A 16,881-nucleotide genomic window follows, 5' to 3' on the forward strand; every position below is an offset into this window, starting at 1 on the left:
GCAACCCAAAAACAAAAATAACCAAAAGGCATCTAAAGGACAAAAAAATTGTAGTTAGATTTCGGAGTTTCTGCTGACAACTATGGTAAATAATGAAAATATTTGGAGCACCAGATTGTTTTAAGAATCTTGTATTTGTATCTTTTTGTTTGTTTAACTATTTAATGTTTAGTTAACCTTGTTAATAGATATATACTTTATTCTCTAAAATCAATTAACAAAGGTTCAGAGAGGGAAACTTGATAATTTAACTTACAATGCGTAAGGTGATACATGGAGTAAATTTATACAAAAGAAAAAAATACAGAAAAATAGAGATAAAAAACAAACTAACAGAAATATAAGATATGGATAGATAACTTTATTTAAAGCTGGGTTTGTACAAAATAGAAACGTAAGCTCTCAAGCAATTTTTTCTGACAATAAAAACACATGTATATACATCAACAGTAAAACAATGCATGCAAAGTTAATAACAGAAACATTATTTCAAATTTATTCATATTGAATTTTCTTATTTACAATTTAGAATTCCAATGAATTATATGCATATATTATGCCATTGATAAATTCAGAAATTAATTAGATTACTATTTGTCTAGTAACTTATGTAAATTAAATTATATTTGTATTGTTCTTCAAGGTTTGTTGACAAACTGTAGATTAGATTTAATTCCTATTGAATTACAAATTCCTATTTTTCACAAGTTAATTAATTGATTTTCACCTTTATTGATCTTTTGTACCTCACTGATTGTCAACTTAATTTCACACCTGGACAAAATTTGTACTGGAGCAAAATACCTGAGGGGCACAAGTTCTCTCCCTTTGTCCACATATACAGTACAAGATGACAGATGACAAGGACAGACTGGTATTTACATGCGATGTTTTGATTGGCTGATCAGATAAAGTAAAGTTGGTTCTACTATACAAGGATTGACTGAATGCAAAATTCAACCATGAGCTAAAATTGACACCAGAACATTGTTTTGTGTGGAATAGTTTCAGAAAAAGGAGAAATATGAACTGAAAATTAGAAGGAAAATCATGTGATTTGGAAATTATAATATAAAAAAAGGGATTTAAAATTCAGGTGTTGTTAAATCAGGTAAATAAAAGTAAATAAAGTAATATACCTGTGTGATTGACCTATATATATAAACCCTGTGGGACATGGAGTATTAATTCATTGATGAAGAATTTTAGTGTGTACACAGTGAATTAGATCCTATTATCATCTACTATAAAATCATCAAAATCATCAAACATTTGACAACCTTGAGATAAAGGTAATTCTTCAGACAGAACTTGGACCTTGTTTGAGACTTTTTGTCACTTTAATTTAGATATTCAACAGTTTGTGTCATTGGCTGTCTAGTTGTTCCAGACTTTATTCAATAGAACAGACAGCAATCTGGGAACAGACTGACTCTGCCAATGTTGTCTTTATTATTGATGTTATAGTGAAATAAAGGATTAATACATGTGCGGTTGACAATTCAAGGATAACACGATTGCACATTGCACGTATAATTGTACATCAGCGATTTTACATATATTATAAAAGAATTATGTCATATTTTTTTTGACAATTAAAACTTCAAAAGAATTTAGTTTAAAACGTGCAACATGACCACATATATGGAGAATTTTATGGAAATTGTTTCATAAATTAGTTGATAGTTTGCTGCAGTGGATATTTTTATTTATTTTGGAATTATAATTATTCAGAATTTATAATGAATGGATGAATATAGCGAATTATTTATACCGGAACAATTGTCTATAGCACGGAATATAAAAACAAAGGCTTCCCGAATACATACTTGCTCCATTACAGATTTTGTTCAGTCTAAAAGTACTATTTAATCTACTAACCACTAATACAACATAGGAACTACTAACTTTGTCAACATACTAACCCCATTGTGGTGGATGGGTTTTTGGGTAAAAACTTTGATGTTGTGAATTTTTTTTTATTTTCTCATTTTTGCAGATAATACATGCTTGACTGTAGCTCTGTCACCATGTGGTTTTTACTAGTCCTTGCTACAGTCCTGATGGCCTCGGACCGAACCATTGCCGCTGAAGGAAGTAAGTACACTACTAGTTTTAAGTATGAAGCATGCAATGATATAGGGCCAATTCTTCTGAAGATGCACTTTTCTTTTCTTTTATCAAAAACTCTTTCAAAACAAAAAAATGTACATCATAGATTAATTCAAGAAGCCAAGATACCATAATGGAATGAAAAGACATGACCCCAGTATTTAATTTACTTTTTAAAATATCTATCTACGTAAGAATATAAAGGTGAAATTAAGCCATCTTTATTCTTGTATTTACAAATATTTAATAAGAAAAATGCATTTTCAAGTTTATAATTATAATTATAAAAATGATAGTATTTCCCATAAGAACAATGCAGTTTCTAGGTATAAATACACAAATTTTTTCTGTAAACAGCAAATTTTATGACAGCCTCCTTTGTACAAAATATGAAAGATAGCTATTTACTAAAATTGACATGAACTTTAATAATGACTTGTCTCTCCATATAGAAAATGACTACCTATATTGTACACCCTTGTCTGAAGACTGTTTGTTCAAAGGGCACCTGTTCATAAAGGGGACATTTTTCTTTTCCTGTCGAACTTTTAAGTACAGATATGAAACTTTATGGACAACAATGGGTATTCACAAACTTTAAAAAATTTAAGAAAAACATTAAAGAGGAGATAAAATATAGAATGATGTCCTGACTTTTAATATCTACTTATTTTGCCAAGTTTTACATTATTTTTTGGGGGGGTTTATTTTATCAGACATTGATAATCGTTATAAAGAATTGTGGAAGAAATTTCCATTCTCCACATACTCCACAGCTTATCTTGATATTTATTAAACCATTTTGTTCTGAAATACAAATTCTCCAAGGAAATTGAAATTGAAAGCCTTATTGAACAACTGAAGATAGCAAGCAAAAAAATGTTTAAGTGTTATTTGTCCAAGTTTTCTACCTTTTACCAAAATGTAGATCTTGCTATCCAAGAATTGTATTTAAACTCCCTGTACCCCTACATGGAGCGTAAAGATAAATATTTAAACAATAAAGCACCGTCACAAAAAAATAGTTAACAATATTGATTCAGTTGACAATTTTTCTCAACATTCTTGTCAAAGTTTGGATATGGCCTTTGAGATGTTCGACATGTTCGAGAAAATAGATAGATGTCAATTTACAAGTTAATATATGTATATATATGTCTAATGTTCTTCAGACCCCTTTGGACGTCAGTATTGATTTCAGAGAAAAACAAATGAGAGAATTTTTTTTAATTCAGTCTTGAAACTGTGGTTCCTTTATGTATCCCTGGTATCATTTATCTATACAAATATCTGACAAACTACAAACCTCAAATATGTTTTAAAAAACGTTCCTTCCGACAATATCTTTAGGCCATATTAGAATAAAGCTGTGAAGATAGTATGATTTCTAAAACAGAAACGTAATATGTTTGTTAATATTGATGGGTTACTTTGATAAATGATTTGCAAATTTTATAAACTACATATTATCACATTACAAAGGTCTGACCCCAGGGGGTCATCAAATATACTTCCTTATCTAGTAAATTGGTTTTCTGTTGTTTTCGTGTTTTGTTTTGTTTTTTCTACTCCATAATTGATATAAAGGAGAAATTACATGCATTTGAGAGCTTATTTTGCTCTGTATGTTCATTTAAATTTTTTTTTGAATTTAACAATATTTTTAAACACAGTTTTTAATCTTTAGTAAAAATGCTTTCAGAAAATGTAAGTGTAGGCTATGGCTTCTGACAAAATATTACTGTGACATAAGGGTAATGTGGAAATCTTTTCAAATTGTCGTCTAAACAATTTGTTTATTTCAAGAACATTTTAGCATAATTAGCAAAGGGCACGAGATCTTCCAACATAAATCTTTTGCAACCGTCAGAGAAGATCATATAATACACTCCCTATATAAATATGTGATTTGTGCTCTTTAATATTTCTCAGTACATGTTTGGAGGTTTATTCAAATTAGTCAGAAATTTGTGTAAAGTCATCATATAATATCACCATGAAACTTGATTATGTTTTGTGTATTTTTTTCAAAGAACATTTTAAGACAGATGATATATAAAACATTGTAGATCTTTATGATCCTAATTTATTTTTGGGATAATCATGTAGCTTTGGAACATGTCCAGATCAAAGAAGACAACACTCAATGGTCTATACATGGTCTGTTTTCTGCTCTTTGGTCGAGTTGTTGTCTCTTTGAAACATTCCCCATTTCCATTCTCAATTTTATATATATATTGTATCATAGATAAAGGACCATAAGATGTGTACTATGTATGTTTCTGTATTGGTCATAGGTCATACCTGTTGATTTCAAGTATATTCTGAAATACAAGTTAGTGGTTGCCCTCTGTATGATTCTATTGCATGTGGACAAAAAAAGTTGACAGTCATAGACAAAATGGTATTGTATTAGTACTACTTTGGTTCATTCTCAGTTTTCTGACCATCATTCAATCTGAAATGTGATTGATTAAATATATCTATATGGCTGTCAAGGACCCTTCATTCCTGCCTCTATGGCCATTTTCTTCATTTGTAATTCTGTTTCCATAATGGATCAATATCTATTCATTTGTTTTATAAAACGGTTTTAGATTGTTGACTTATTCGGAGTATGATAAAACTGTCATTGTTAGGTCTGATTCAATTAGCTGCTGGTATTGAAATCTGAGTCGTCACATCTCTTATTGTCATCCTATGTCACTGTCGGTAAAAAGTCTGGGTGATTGGCTTAAAAGACGAACATAGGCTACAATTTATTGTGAAAAACTGGGATATTTCAACATAAAAGATGGAAAGAGAAGTCCGGTTTTCACCAGATATTAATCCTTCTTTCAAAATAATGATTATCTTTGTGTGAGTCATAGAATACATTGATGAAACCAATGTCAATTTAACAAAGAATAATGAATTTATTATTTGTCTTTCTTCAATTCTATTAACAAACTGCATAACAGTCAGAATGATGAAAAAATCTATGGTTCTGGTTACCATGACATATTTTCATTTAGTCTTCATTCAGATTCTCCAGGGCAGACTTTCCTTATTACAATTTAAACTGCATTATTCAGGGTTACAAGTTTTCTTTAAGTGATAAAAGGTCAAGGACCATTTGAATTTTCAAATGAAAGGTCCTGCTTTTAATTAGAAAATGAAAAGTCCCCTCTCATAAAAAACCTTGGACTCTTACTAATTTGGACCCTGATTGATTATTTTGACAATATTATAAAGTTTCCTCATATATCTTAAGATATATTCAACAGTAGAAAATTCTTAAGATATATTCAACAGTAGAAAACGAAGACTACAATATCTAATATAAAGATGACCTGTTATTAATGAAGATTACTGTATATCAATGATAAAATAGTCATCAAGAATTGGATGATGAAATTCATTATAGTGGGAGGCATGAACTAAGTGGGCAATTAAATTCAGTAGGTTTACACACATTTTATAGCCAATATAGCAATCTTCCCATAATCCAAATTTTACAAATTGCCTAAATGAAAATTCCATTGAAGTTTGCTTAAAACCAGAATGGATTGAGAAAAACTTGTTAATCAATTGCCTTCAAAAGCTATAATCAATTGTAAAAAAAAAAACTACATTTTTAAATGGCTGACTACAATGGGATGAATTTTTACAATGAATTGGATATGAATAGTGAGAAGTGGCTGGTACCAGACCTTTAAGAGCCGTGGTACGAATTAGCAACTTCTGACATTCGTCATAGCAACAATATTCCCTACGGACATATATTAATATGAATATAATCAATATAAGTCATAAACTACACTCATCACTAAACAAACACAGGGTAGAATTATCATTGCTAAATAGTGTCCTCAATCAGGTCAATAAAAAATTCATGAACAACTCTTCACATTTTATTTTTTTCTCCTAAGATTGACAGTCGGAGAAAGCTTTTTTGTTTGTTTAACTTCTGAAAATGAAATAAAACCCAAAATTCATGTATAGGATCTTATATTAGAAGTTGATAGGAAGTAAAAACAGCAGTGAAAATTTGTCCTTTAGTTTTAGTCAGTAGAATGGCAGTATTTGGAACAAGATATGGTGGCAGGTTTATGATAGAGAAATAAAGGCAAAGGAAAACTCTACTGTGTGTAACTCCTTTGAACAACTCAGGCTTACTTTTGTCATTTCAGGGCTTTTCATAGCTTACTATCAGAGTTCTCGAAAAGTGGTGGTCCGAAGGTTTAGACCACCAAAATTTTGCAAAGCACCAACACAGTGTTGGTATTTTTTGCAACAGAAATTGTAGCCAGGACCAGCAGATTTTCTTCAAGAACCACCAGGGAAAAAAAGATTTCGAGAACTCTGTACTATACGGTATAGGTTTTGCTCATTGTTGAATGCCGTACAGTGACCTATAGTTGTAAACTTCTATGTCATTTGGTCTCGGATGGAGAGTTATCTCTCTGGCAATCATACCACATCTTTTTTTATTACATTACAGACCCATTCTAGAAAAGTAAATTGAAATAAAGGAGCTATTTTTAGTTTGGCTATTGTAAGAAGCAATGTTTAGACTTAAACTTTCCATAGCATTTATACACTGGTTAGGCACATGCTTATGCATCTTCGATATCTCTTAGTTTGAGACAGATCTGACGAAATAGTATCTACTCCAGTAGTACACATGTAAATTCATGCTGATGCAAGTTCAGTATGTGTAAACATACCTGACGTAAGTACTACATGAGTAAACTCATGCTGTAAATAAATATTACGTGAGTAAACTCGTGCTGTAAATAAATACTACGTGAGTAAACTCATGCTGTAAAGTTGCATCATGATTGTGGTATGTTTTTTTAATCATGCTTCTCTACAAACCAACTGTTACAACAAATGTGTCACCAAATGTCAAAAAGTCAATGGTACATCTCAGCTTTTTATTAGATTTGGATTATAATGTTGTAATTGATTCACTCTATGTTTTATGTTTATATAGTTTTTTCAGATATCGGGTATCTAACATCGGGATTATTATTTTCTTCCTGACTTTTTTTTTCAGTCTAGATCTCTGCATCTAGTCCAAAAAAAAATTCAATTAGATGTAGAAAATAGCTTTATGTTCATTGAATTAATGTTACATGTTGATCCAAACCATCTCAAAAATAAAAATATTCTTTGTTAGGGACGACATCAAAAGTTCAATGAAGGATAAAAAAATTAATTCACATAGTTTTTTCACTGACCCCCCTACCCCCACCCTTAACTTAATTTGGGAAAAATTGATTGACCAATATGGATATATGGAAAAATTGATTTTGGATAAACAAAATTTGCAGCAATTTTTACCCCCCACCCCCAAACTATTTGATTTAAGTTTTTTATCCTACATCGATCTTTTGATGGCGTCCCTTAATAAGGCAGTAAATGCAAGCATTGTTGGCAAATTGATAAGACTAAAAAAGGCATATGAAATAGAAATACTACATTTAGGTCTGATGACTAATTATAAACTAGAAGTAGTGTACCTATTCCCCTGAATCATGATGTATTTTTTGACACGTTGGTTATAGTTAAGTTGGAAATGTTTACAAGTTGGTATATTAATATAAACTGTAATATTATACATTGTCATTGATCGTATATAGTGCTAACTTTAATTATAACAAAACATATACAAATTTTCTTAAAAGTTAAAACTGGTGGCATACATAAGTTTTATCTTGGTTTTCTTTGTAAATGGCACTTTTTATTAATATTCCCTATTTTAAGTTTAACAAATATGGATTTTTTTCATAAATATGTATACAGAATTATTCATAACAACAATGACTTCTTTTATCAACAACAAAATATTCATGAAACAATCAATGGCGTGCAGAATAAAACAAAAGGGTATAGATAAAGATAAACAGGACAACTGAGCCTGGAGTAGCAGTGCATTAATGTGCTGAACAACACTAATCAACATGGAAAACTTTCAGCATAAGGAACATAATACTACATAGAAAATACTTAAAACATTCATCAATAGGGCTACATAAAATGACATTGAAAACATTCAGCATCAGAGCAGCATTTAAAAACATTGAAAACATTTAGCAGCAGGGCAGCATAAAATGACATTGAAAATATTAAGTAGCAGGGCAGCATAAAATGACATTGAAAACATTCATTTGCAGGGCAGCATAAAATGACATTGAAAATATTAAGTAGCAGGGCAGCATAAAATGACATTGAAAACATTCAGTAACAGGGCAGCATAAAATGAATTGCAACATTCAGAAGCAAGGAAGCATAAAATGACATTGAAAATATTAATTAGCAGGGCAGCATAAAAAGTCATTGCAACATTCAGTAGTAGGGAAGCATAAAATGACATTGAAAATATTCAGTAGCAGGGCAGCATAAAAAGACATTGCAACATTTAGTAGTAGGAAAGCATAAAATGACATTGAAAATATTCAGTAGCAGGGCAGCATAAAAGTCATTGCAACATTTAGTAGCAAGGAAGCATAAAATGACTGAAAATATTCAGTAGCAGGGTAGCATAAAAAGACATTGCAACATTCAGTAGCAGGGTAGCATAAAATGACATAGAAAATATTCAGTAGTAAGGTAGCATAAAATGACATCGAAAAAAACTTGCAAGTAGGATTGAATAAAGAGCATTGAAGCATAGAAAAGATGAGTTTAAGCTAGCTATAAAACCAGGCTTAATCCATCATTTTCTACATAAGGAAATGCCTGTACCAAGTGAGGAATATAACAGTTGTTTTCCATTCGTTTCATGTATTTTAGCTGTTGATTTTACCATTTGATAAGGGGACTTTTTGCTTTGAATTTTCCTTGGAGTCGTAATTTTGTTATTTTACTTTTTTCCGATAGAAGTGTGGTGTATGATGTTACAAAATGCATGTAAGCAGTAGTCGTATATTGCATCATAACGATCATGACGCCCTCGGTATACTTTTATGGAGACCCAGCTGTTACAGGAAAACATGTCGCCAATCAGAATGTTGTAAAAAGTTAATGTTACAAGGAGATTTCTTATAATCATCAAAATATGATGAAATATTTGATTTGTATTAATATATAAAAGATGCACATGTTGTTATGCAAAGTGGATTGATGACTTATTCCCTTGTCATTTTGATAGTGGTGTTAAAACCTGTTACCAATGTATAGTCTAAAAAATAAGTGGATTTTAATAAATATAATTGATTTACGATACATTTTAATTTGTAAATATAAATTTTATCCAGGAAACAAAAGATATCTGGAGCCAAAGTTTGATTTATATAAAATCCAGATTAATTTGTGATAATTATGGTTAGGGCATTACTTTTTTGTTATTGTGAATAAGTTTTGAGAATAATAGTGCAGAAACAAAAGGGACCTGTAGGCATTGGGTGCAGATTTGATTTTCATCATAATGGATTTTATTTAAAAAAAAATTACAATTGAAATGAAAATTCAAGGTTTTAGGTGCAAACTTTCAACCCAGAACTATAGGCAAAACTTATGATTTTTGAAATTAAAAAATAAAATGTTTTAGCTGCAGAATTCATCATATATCATAATAGCATAATCCAAAGTCAGCAATATAATCATGTGATAATCTAGTAGTACTGAAAGGGAGGCCTTGACAAAGAACTCTTTTAAAATGTAGGCAAATGCAATGTACATTTTGTAAGTAAAGCAGTTTCTGTACATGGTAAGGCTGACTAAAATGCTTTTAAAAAATACTACTATGGGAGTGTTAAACCACCTTGACTAGATATAAAGCCCTCGCACGGTCGGCTTTAAAAAAAGAAGAGTCATTCTACAACTTTTTAAAATTGATAAAAAAACAACATTAAAACATAGGTGACATACATACACTGTAAAATGAAGACAGATAATTATTAATATAGTCATTAAAACATTAGCCTGGAGGGGAGTGTTTGACTTCTTGTTATGTCACCTTGGTGTGTGTTTGATTTGTCATCTTGTGTAATTGGTACATAACAATAAAACACAGTATGATTTGTTTGTTTATAACTGATTTTTTGTTTGTTTTTCTCTCGACCTTATTTTATTGTTCAATTGACTACAATTTTTGTTAAGCAGTTAAATCATGTACTATCCATGCTGGTCAACAACAAGAAAATGACTAGAGAGTACATGTATGCAACTAATTGTGTAATTAACTTTTCAGTTTATGGAAATTTTTATAAAAATAAGTAAATTGCCAAAAAGTTAGAATTATATGGAACCTTTGCGTGCACTAAAAAGCCCTTTTCATATTTTTTTTATTACCAGATTATGAACAGTAGCAAATTAGATGTTCTCTTCTACCTTAAAACAGTACTGCTATCATTATTAATAAAGGTGTGAAAATTTGACAAAAGATTGATTAAAAGTTTGAGAAGAAATTGCAACCAAGTTTTTAGCATGATTTGAAAGATATGTATAGCACCTACAGTCCTTCATAGTTCCTAACATTGTAAATTAAGAGTACTAAGCTTGCTGATGCCTAATATTGTAAATTAAGAGTACTAAGCCTGCTGATGCCTAATTCTGTTGAAATGGTTCTATTGTAGCTTTTTTACAACTTGACCTTGAATGACTTTAGAATCACACATATAAAACAAATGGTGAAACTTTACCTGAAAATAATTGAATTCTTCATGTTTGTAGTAAAAAAAGAAAAATAGCAATAAATAATAGTCGTAGATAATTCATTGATATGGAGCTCATTCCCCCAAGGGGCTAGTAACTATTATAGTCTATGTATTACAAAACTATACAATGATTGTAACACTTGTCTTTTACTAGGCAGTTATTATATATATTTGATCAATTTGTTTTCTGATCCGATGAATCATCAACCGGAATTCTGTTGAATGATAATGAAAATATTTATTGGCGTAACATTTTTGAAATGAGAAACTCAGGGGGGGTAACAGATAGTTTTGCTTCTGTATAGATCAGATATTTGCATTGTTGTTTAAATATTAATAGCACAGAATAAAAATGTCTTTGATTTTTTGTGGAGAAAATAATTGAAATTCACTAGGATGAGTTCCTTTACAAAAATATGAAACAGAAATATTAAAATGTAATCTCCATGAATTTCTATATGGTTTGTTTGTTCTGTTCTGAATATTGCATTCACCACTTCTAATAGATTATAATCAATTTTATATTGTTAATCTATCCAAAGTTCTTTGTTCCATTCTATAGCTAGTATATCTAAAAAAGAAATACAATTTAGAAGTTTTTAAGGTTGTTTTTGAAATGGTCCTTCAAATGTCTTTTGGGGATGGGGGATTAAACAAAAATCAGATAATTTTGGAACATAAGCTAGAGAATAAAATTGATGATTTGAAATTTTGCATAGTTTTTAATTATTTCTCACTGGAAAATTTCTCACTGGAAATTTTTTCTTTAACAAGACACCTGAGGAATGTTAAAACATTCCATGAAGAGCAGTGACTCCTTGGTCTTTTAAAAACAGTTTTTTAGCCACAAGATTCTTATTTACTGGACATATTATTATTTGTCGTCAGTTCAATTGCCAGTTAAGGTTTCTGGTAGTATAATTTTTCCATTCACTGGATAATGACGTCCATAGCCGTAAGATATTTGAGTCATCCCAGCCGCTAGTAATGTTTATGTATGCATCAGAAGGTTTTTCTCTCTATATCAAGTTTTTCATCAAATTGATTCGGTCAACTTGCTAGGTATTTGATATCAGATGTTTAAGCCCTAAGACATCGATTACAGATACTATAATTTCTGTAGTCAGGAAGGATGAATATTGAAGATCAGAATGACTTCACAGAATACTGCAGATAGACTTGTTCAGCATAATTCTCATTTTTTATGAACAATTGTTTACTACTTATTTATTGAAATCAATGATCTTTTGTATTTATTGTTAAAAGATTGTAAATATAAAAATAAGAAGATGAAGTAACATCTCTACATATAAAGTATATTGATGCCTACATGTATATTGGAAAAAGGGAGAGAAGATATAAAAGGGGAATTCAAAAACAGCAAGACAAAGACATAATACATAAGAGGTTAAGGGTAACAGGAAGAATAAAAAAAATATTTGCCAGTACAGCAGACCATATCAACCAACTTCTCCAAGAAAATAGATATACAAATTCCAACAACATATATGACAAAGCTGCATGGCCAAACAGAGGGACTGCTCTAGTCAACTAAACACTACATAGAAAACACTGCACAAACCCTGCTCAAAACTAGGGGTGACCCCAGGTGTTCTGGAAGGGTAAGCAGATCCAACTCCATTTGTAGCACCTGTCAGACACAAACCCCAGTAAAAACTAGGGGTGACCCCAGGTGTTCTGGAAGGGTAAGCAGATCCAACTCCATTAGTAGCACCTGTCAGACACAAACCCCACTCAAAACTAGGGGTGACCCCAGGTGTTCTGGAAGGGTAGGCAGATCCAACTCCATTAGTAGCACCTGTCAGACACAAACCCCACTAAAAACTAGGGGTGACCCCAGGTGTTCTGGAAGGGTAAGCAGATCCAACTCCATTTGTAGCACCTGTCAGACACAAACCCCAGTAAAAACTAGGGGTGACCCCAGGTGTTCTGGAAGGGTAAGCAGATCCAACTCCATTAGTAGCACCTGTCAGACACAAACCCCACTCAAAACTAGGGGTGACCCCAGGTGTTCTGGAAGGGTAGGCAGATCCAACTCCATTAGTAGCACCTGTCAGACACAAACCCCAGTAAAAACTAGGGGTGACCCCAGGTGTTCTGGAAGGGTAAGCAGATCCAACTCCATTAGTAGCACCTGTCAGACACAAACCCCACTCAAAACTAGGGGTGACCCCAGGTGTTCTGGAAGGGTAAGCAGATCCAACTCCATTAGTAGCACCTGTCAGACACAAACCCCACTAAAAACTAGGGGTGACCCCAGGTGTTCTGGAAGGGTAAGCAGATCCAACTCCATTAGTAGCACCTGTCAGACACAAACCCCACTAAAAACTAGGGGTGACCCCAGGTGTTCTTGAAGGGTAAGCAGATCCAACTCCATTAGTAGCACCTGTCAGACACAAACCCCACTAAAAACTAGGGGTGACCCCAGGTGTTCTGGAAGGGTAGGCAGATCCAACTCCATTAGTAGCACCTGTCAGACACAAACCCCAGTAAAAACTAGGGGTGACCCCAGGTGTTCTGGAAGGGTAGGCAGATCCAACTCCATTAGTAGCACCTGTCAGACACAAACCCCACTAAAAACTAGGGGTGACCCCAGGTGTTCTGGAAGGGTAAGCAGATCCAACTCCATTAGTAGCACCTGTCAGACACAAACCCCACTAAAAACTAGGGGTGACCCCAGGTGTTCTGGAAGGGTAAGCAGATCCAACTCCATTAGTAGCACCTGTCAGACACAAACCCCAGTAAAAACGAGGGGTGACCCCAGGTGTTCTGGAAGGGTAAGCAGATCCAACTCCATTTGTAGCACCTGTCAGACACAAACCCCAGTAAAAACGAGGGGTGACCCCAGGTGTTCTGGAAGGGTAAGCAGATCCAACTCCATTTGTAGCACCTGTCAGACACAAACCCCAGTAAAAACTAGGGGTGACCCCAGGTGTTCTGGAAGGGTAAGCAAATCCAACTCCATTAGTAGCACCTGTCAGACACAAACCCCACTCAAAACTAGGGGTGACCCCAGGTGTTCTGGAAGGGAAAGCAGATCCAACTCCATTTGTAGCACCTGTCAGACACAAACCCCAGTAAAAACTAGGGGTGACCCCAGGTGTTCTGGAAGGGTAAGCAGATCCAACTCCATTAGTAGCACCTGTCAGACACAAACCCCAGTAAAAACTAGGGGTGACCCCAGGTGTTCTGGAAGGGTAAGCAGATCCAACTCCATTTGTAGCACCTGTCAGACACAAACCCCAGTAAAAACTAGGGGTGACCCCAGGTGTTCTGGAAGGGTAAGCAGATCCAACTCCATTTGTAGCACCTGTCAGACACAAACCCCAGTAAAAACTAGGGGTGACCCCAGGTGTTCTGGAAGGGTAAGCAGATCCAACTCCATTTGTAGCACCTGTCAGACACAAACCCCAGTAAAAACTAGGGGTGACCCCAGGTGTTCTGGAAGGGTAAGCAGATCCAACTCCATTTGTAGCACCTGTCAGACACAAACCCCAGTAAAAACTAGGGGTGACCCCAGGTGTTCTGGAAGGGTAAGCAGATCCAACTCCATTTGTAGCACCTGTCAGACACAAACCCCAGTAAAAACTAGGGGTGACCCCAGGTGTTCTGGAAGGGTAAGCAGATCCAACTCCATTAGTAGCACCTGTCAGACACAAACCCCAGTAAAAACTAGGGGTGACCCCAGGTGTTCTGGAAGGGTAAGCAGATCCAACTCCATTTGTAGCACCTGTCAGACACAAACCCCAGTAAAAATTAGGGGTGACCCCAGGTGTTCTGGAAGGGTAAGCAGATCCAACTCCATTTGTAGCACCTGTCAGACACAAACCCCAGTAAAAACTAGGGGTGACCCCAGGTGTTCTGGAAGGGTAAGCAGATCCAACTCCATTTGTAGCACCTGTCAGACACAAACCCCAGTAAAAATTAGGGGTGACCCCAGGTGTTCTGGAAGGGTAAGCAGATCCAACTCCATTTGTAGCACCTGTCAGACACAAACCCCAGTAAAAACTAGGGGTGACCCCAGGTGTTCTGGAAGGGTAAGCAGATCCAACTCCATTTGTAGCACCTGTCAGACACAAACCCCAGTAAAAACTAGGGGTGACCCCAGGTGTTCTGGAAGGGTAAGCAGATCCAACTCCATTAGTAGCACCTGTCAGACACAAACCCCAGTAAAAACTAGGGGTGACCCCAGGTGTTCTGGAAGGGTAAGCAGATCCAACTCCATTTGTAGCACCTGTCAGACACAAACCCCAGTAAAAATTAGGGGTGACCCCAGGTGTTCTGGAGCTCAGGATGGATAAGCAGATCCAACTACACTAGTAGCAACTGTCAGGTTTCTCATGGCAAAAAAATATCTGGTTATAAAGTTACAATCATTGATGTCTTAATCAAGGAAAAGAGGATTGGACTGGGGGGTCACAAATATTCTATAACATAAACTAAATCATGGAAGCATCCATGAATTTTTTTAAAGAGACTTCGGTACTATTGGTTCAATAGCTTCCCAGTAAGCAACAACACTCTATCAGACTTTGCTCAGATTCTATTAAGTATGGGTTATATGCTAAATTTTTCTAGCATTTTCATTAATAATCAATGCTGTCTAAGAGAATGTTCACATAAATTACATTCAGAATATATGGCTAGCTGCTTTAAACAACCACTAGCTCTTAAAACTGTATATATTTGATCTATCAAGGAATCAATGATTTTATGTACAAGTGATCTATGTTAATTGGAATAATATTGACAATATAGGCTGGTTTAAAGTTTGACGATTTTCTCTATTGATAAGAGATGTTTGTGACATTATGCTCTCAGTGATATTGTCATCAATAATTTAAAAGAATGATAATTAATTAATAACTCGTTATAAGGGGGAATGAAATAGAAATAATAATTTTCAAAGCATTTGTACTTGTTTTCAAGAAAAATTAATATTTTTCAATAATTTGATTGAAACTATTATCAGATAGCACTCCAAAAGGTGTGAATAATAGATGTACAGTTGTCAGACATTTGTATAATTAAGTCTTTTGGGGATGTCCGGGAAAATTGGAAGATAGAATGTAGAAATTTTTTTGTGTTTTATCTTGGTTCTGAAGATTGAATTTTAATGAGAACTAATTGATTGTGATTTTTAAGTGTTAGATATATGGTGCATTGATGAGTCATACAATAGATCAATGCATATAAATGAGTAGGGATGGGGGATCAAAATGTCGTCGTGAATGTCAGGCGTCTATGGTCTGTTATAATATCATTGATGTTCCAAATGAAATTTCAATGGATTTAGGAATTAATCTGAACTTTGTTTGGAAGAAATAGTGGGCATTTGACATTGACCATTTGAACGATATTTTCTGAAAAACAACAGTAAACGCAAAAAAAAAATTGCATACACCACACAAATATAAAAACAAAAAGAAAACCCGTATCATAAAGCTAAGAGCCATGTTGAGGATTATAAATCAGTTGAGTTAGGCAAATATCAATAAATATAATTACTTTTGCCATTAAATTATAATTGTCCATCCATTATGTATAATGACCATCAGTAAAGCTTCGGTAGTCACTAAAGGCCATTGTGTAGATTTAACTATGATAACAAATGCTGGCTTATAGCCTCTACAGCTATTAGATTCCTGTCAAAAGTTAACATTTGTAGTGGATCTTTGGAATTTGAATATGCATTTAAATGAAAATAAAAAAATAATAAAAGCATTTTCATCCCACTTACAAGGTAGATAAAGGGTCTTTTTTTGGGGGGGAGGGGAGGGAGTACATAAAAATATATATTAAATGACTTCTTTATATAATCCAGGATGATTTGGTTTTCTTGTCTAGTTTTGATAGGAAAGTAAATGTTTTTTTTCTTTTGTGTACATATATATATTCAGAAGTTCCTCTCTAAAACAATGACTCAATTTTTCACCTTTTAGGTTCAGCAATGAAAAGTTGTGTTGATCCAATGAGTATGCTTTGACCTTATTTTTTGGTTAATGACTGGTTATAGCATATAATTCAGAAACTGCATTGCGTTTTAAGGGTTATACAATTAATCAACTTCATATGTGTAATGAAGTAGGGGCATTAAGGCACT

The 16,881-nt window shown here is 33.6% G+C and overlaps 1 protein-coding gene across 4 annotated transcripts in view; it reads left to right on the forward strand.

Annotated features, from left to right (window-relative positions):
• LOC127727252 (tyrosine-protein phosphatase Lar-like) overlaps window positions 1-16,881 on the forward strand; it is a 151,786-nt gene that overhangs the window by 37,187 nt on the left and 97,718 nt on the right. For 3 of the 4 annotated variants that reach the window (XM_052234741.1, XM_052234739.1, XM_052234742.1), the window contains exons 1-2: window positions 769-1,111; window positions 2,000-2,097. In XM_052234741.1, coding sequence (XP_052090701.1) covers window positions 2,007-2,097 — 91 coding nt within the window. In that variant the 5' untranslated portion in view covers window positions 769-1,111; window positions 2,000-2,006. Of the gene's footprint in view, window positions 1-768; window positions 1,112-1,999; window positions 2,098-16,881 lie in introns of those variants that run through there. The other variant, XM_052234738.1, reaches the window with a different exon arrangement.

The sequence above is a fragment of the Mytilus californianus genome, unplaced genomic scaffold (assembly GCF_021869535.1).
Source record: "Mytilus californianus isolate M0D057914Y unplaced genomic scaffold, xbMytCali1.0.p SCAF_19, whole genome shotgun sequence".
Classification (NCBI taxonomy): Eukaryota; Metazoa; Mollusca; class Bivalvia; order Mytilida; family Mytilidae; genus Mytilus; species Mytilus californianus.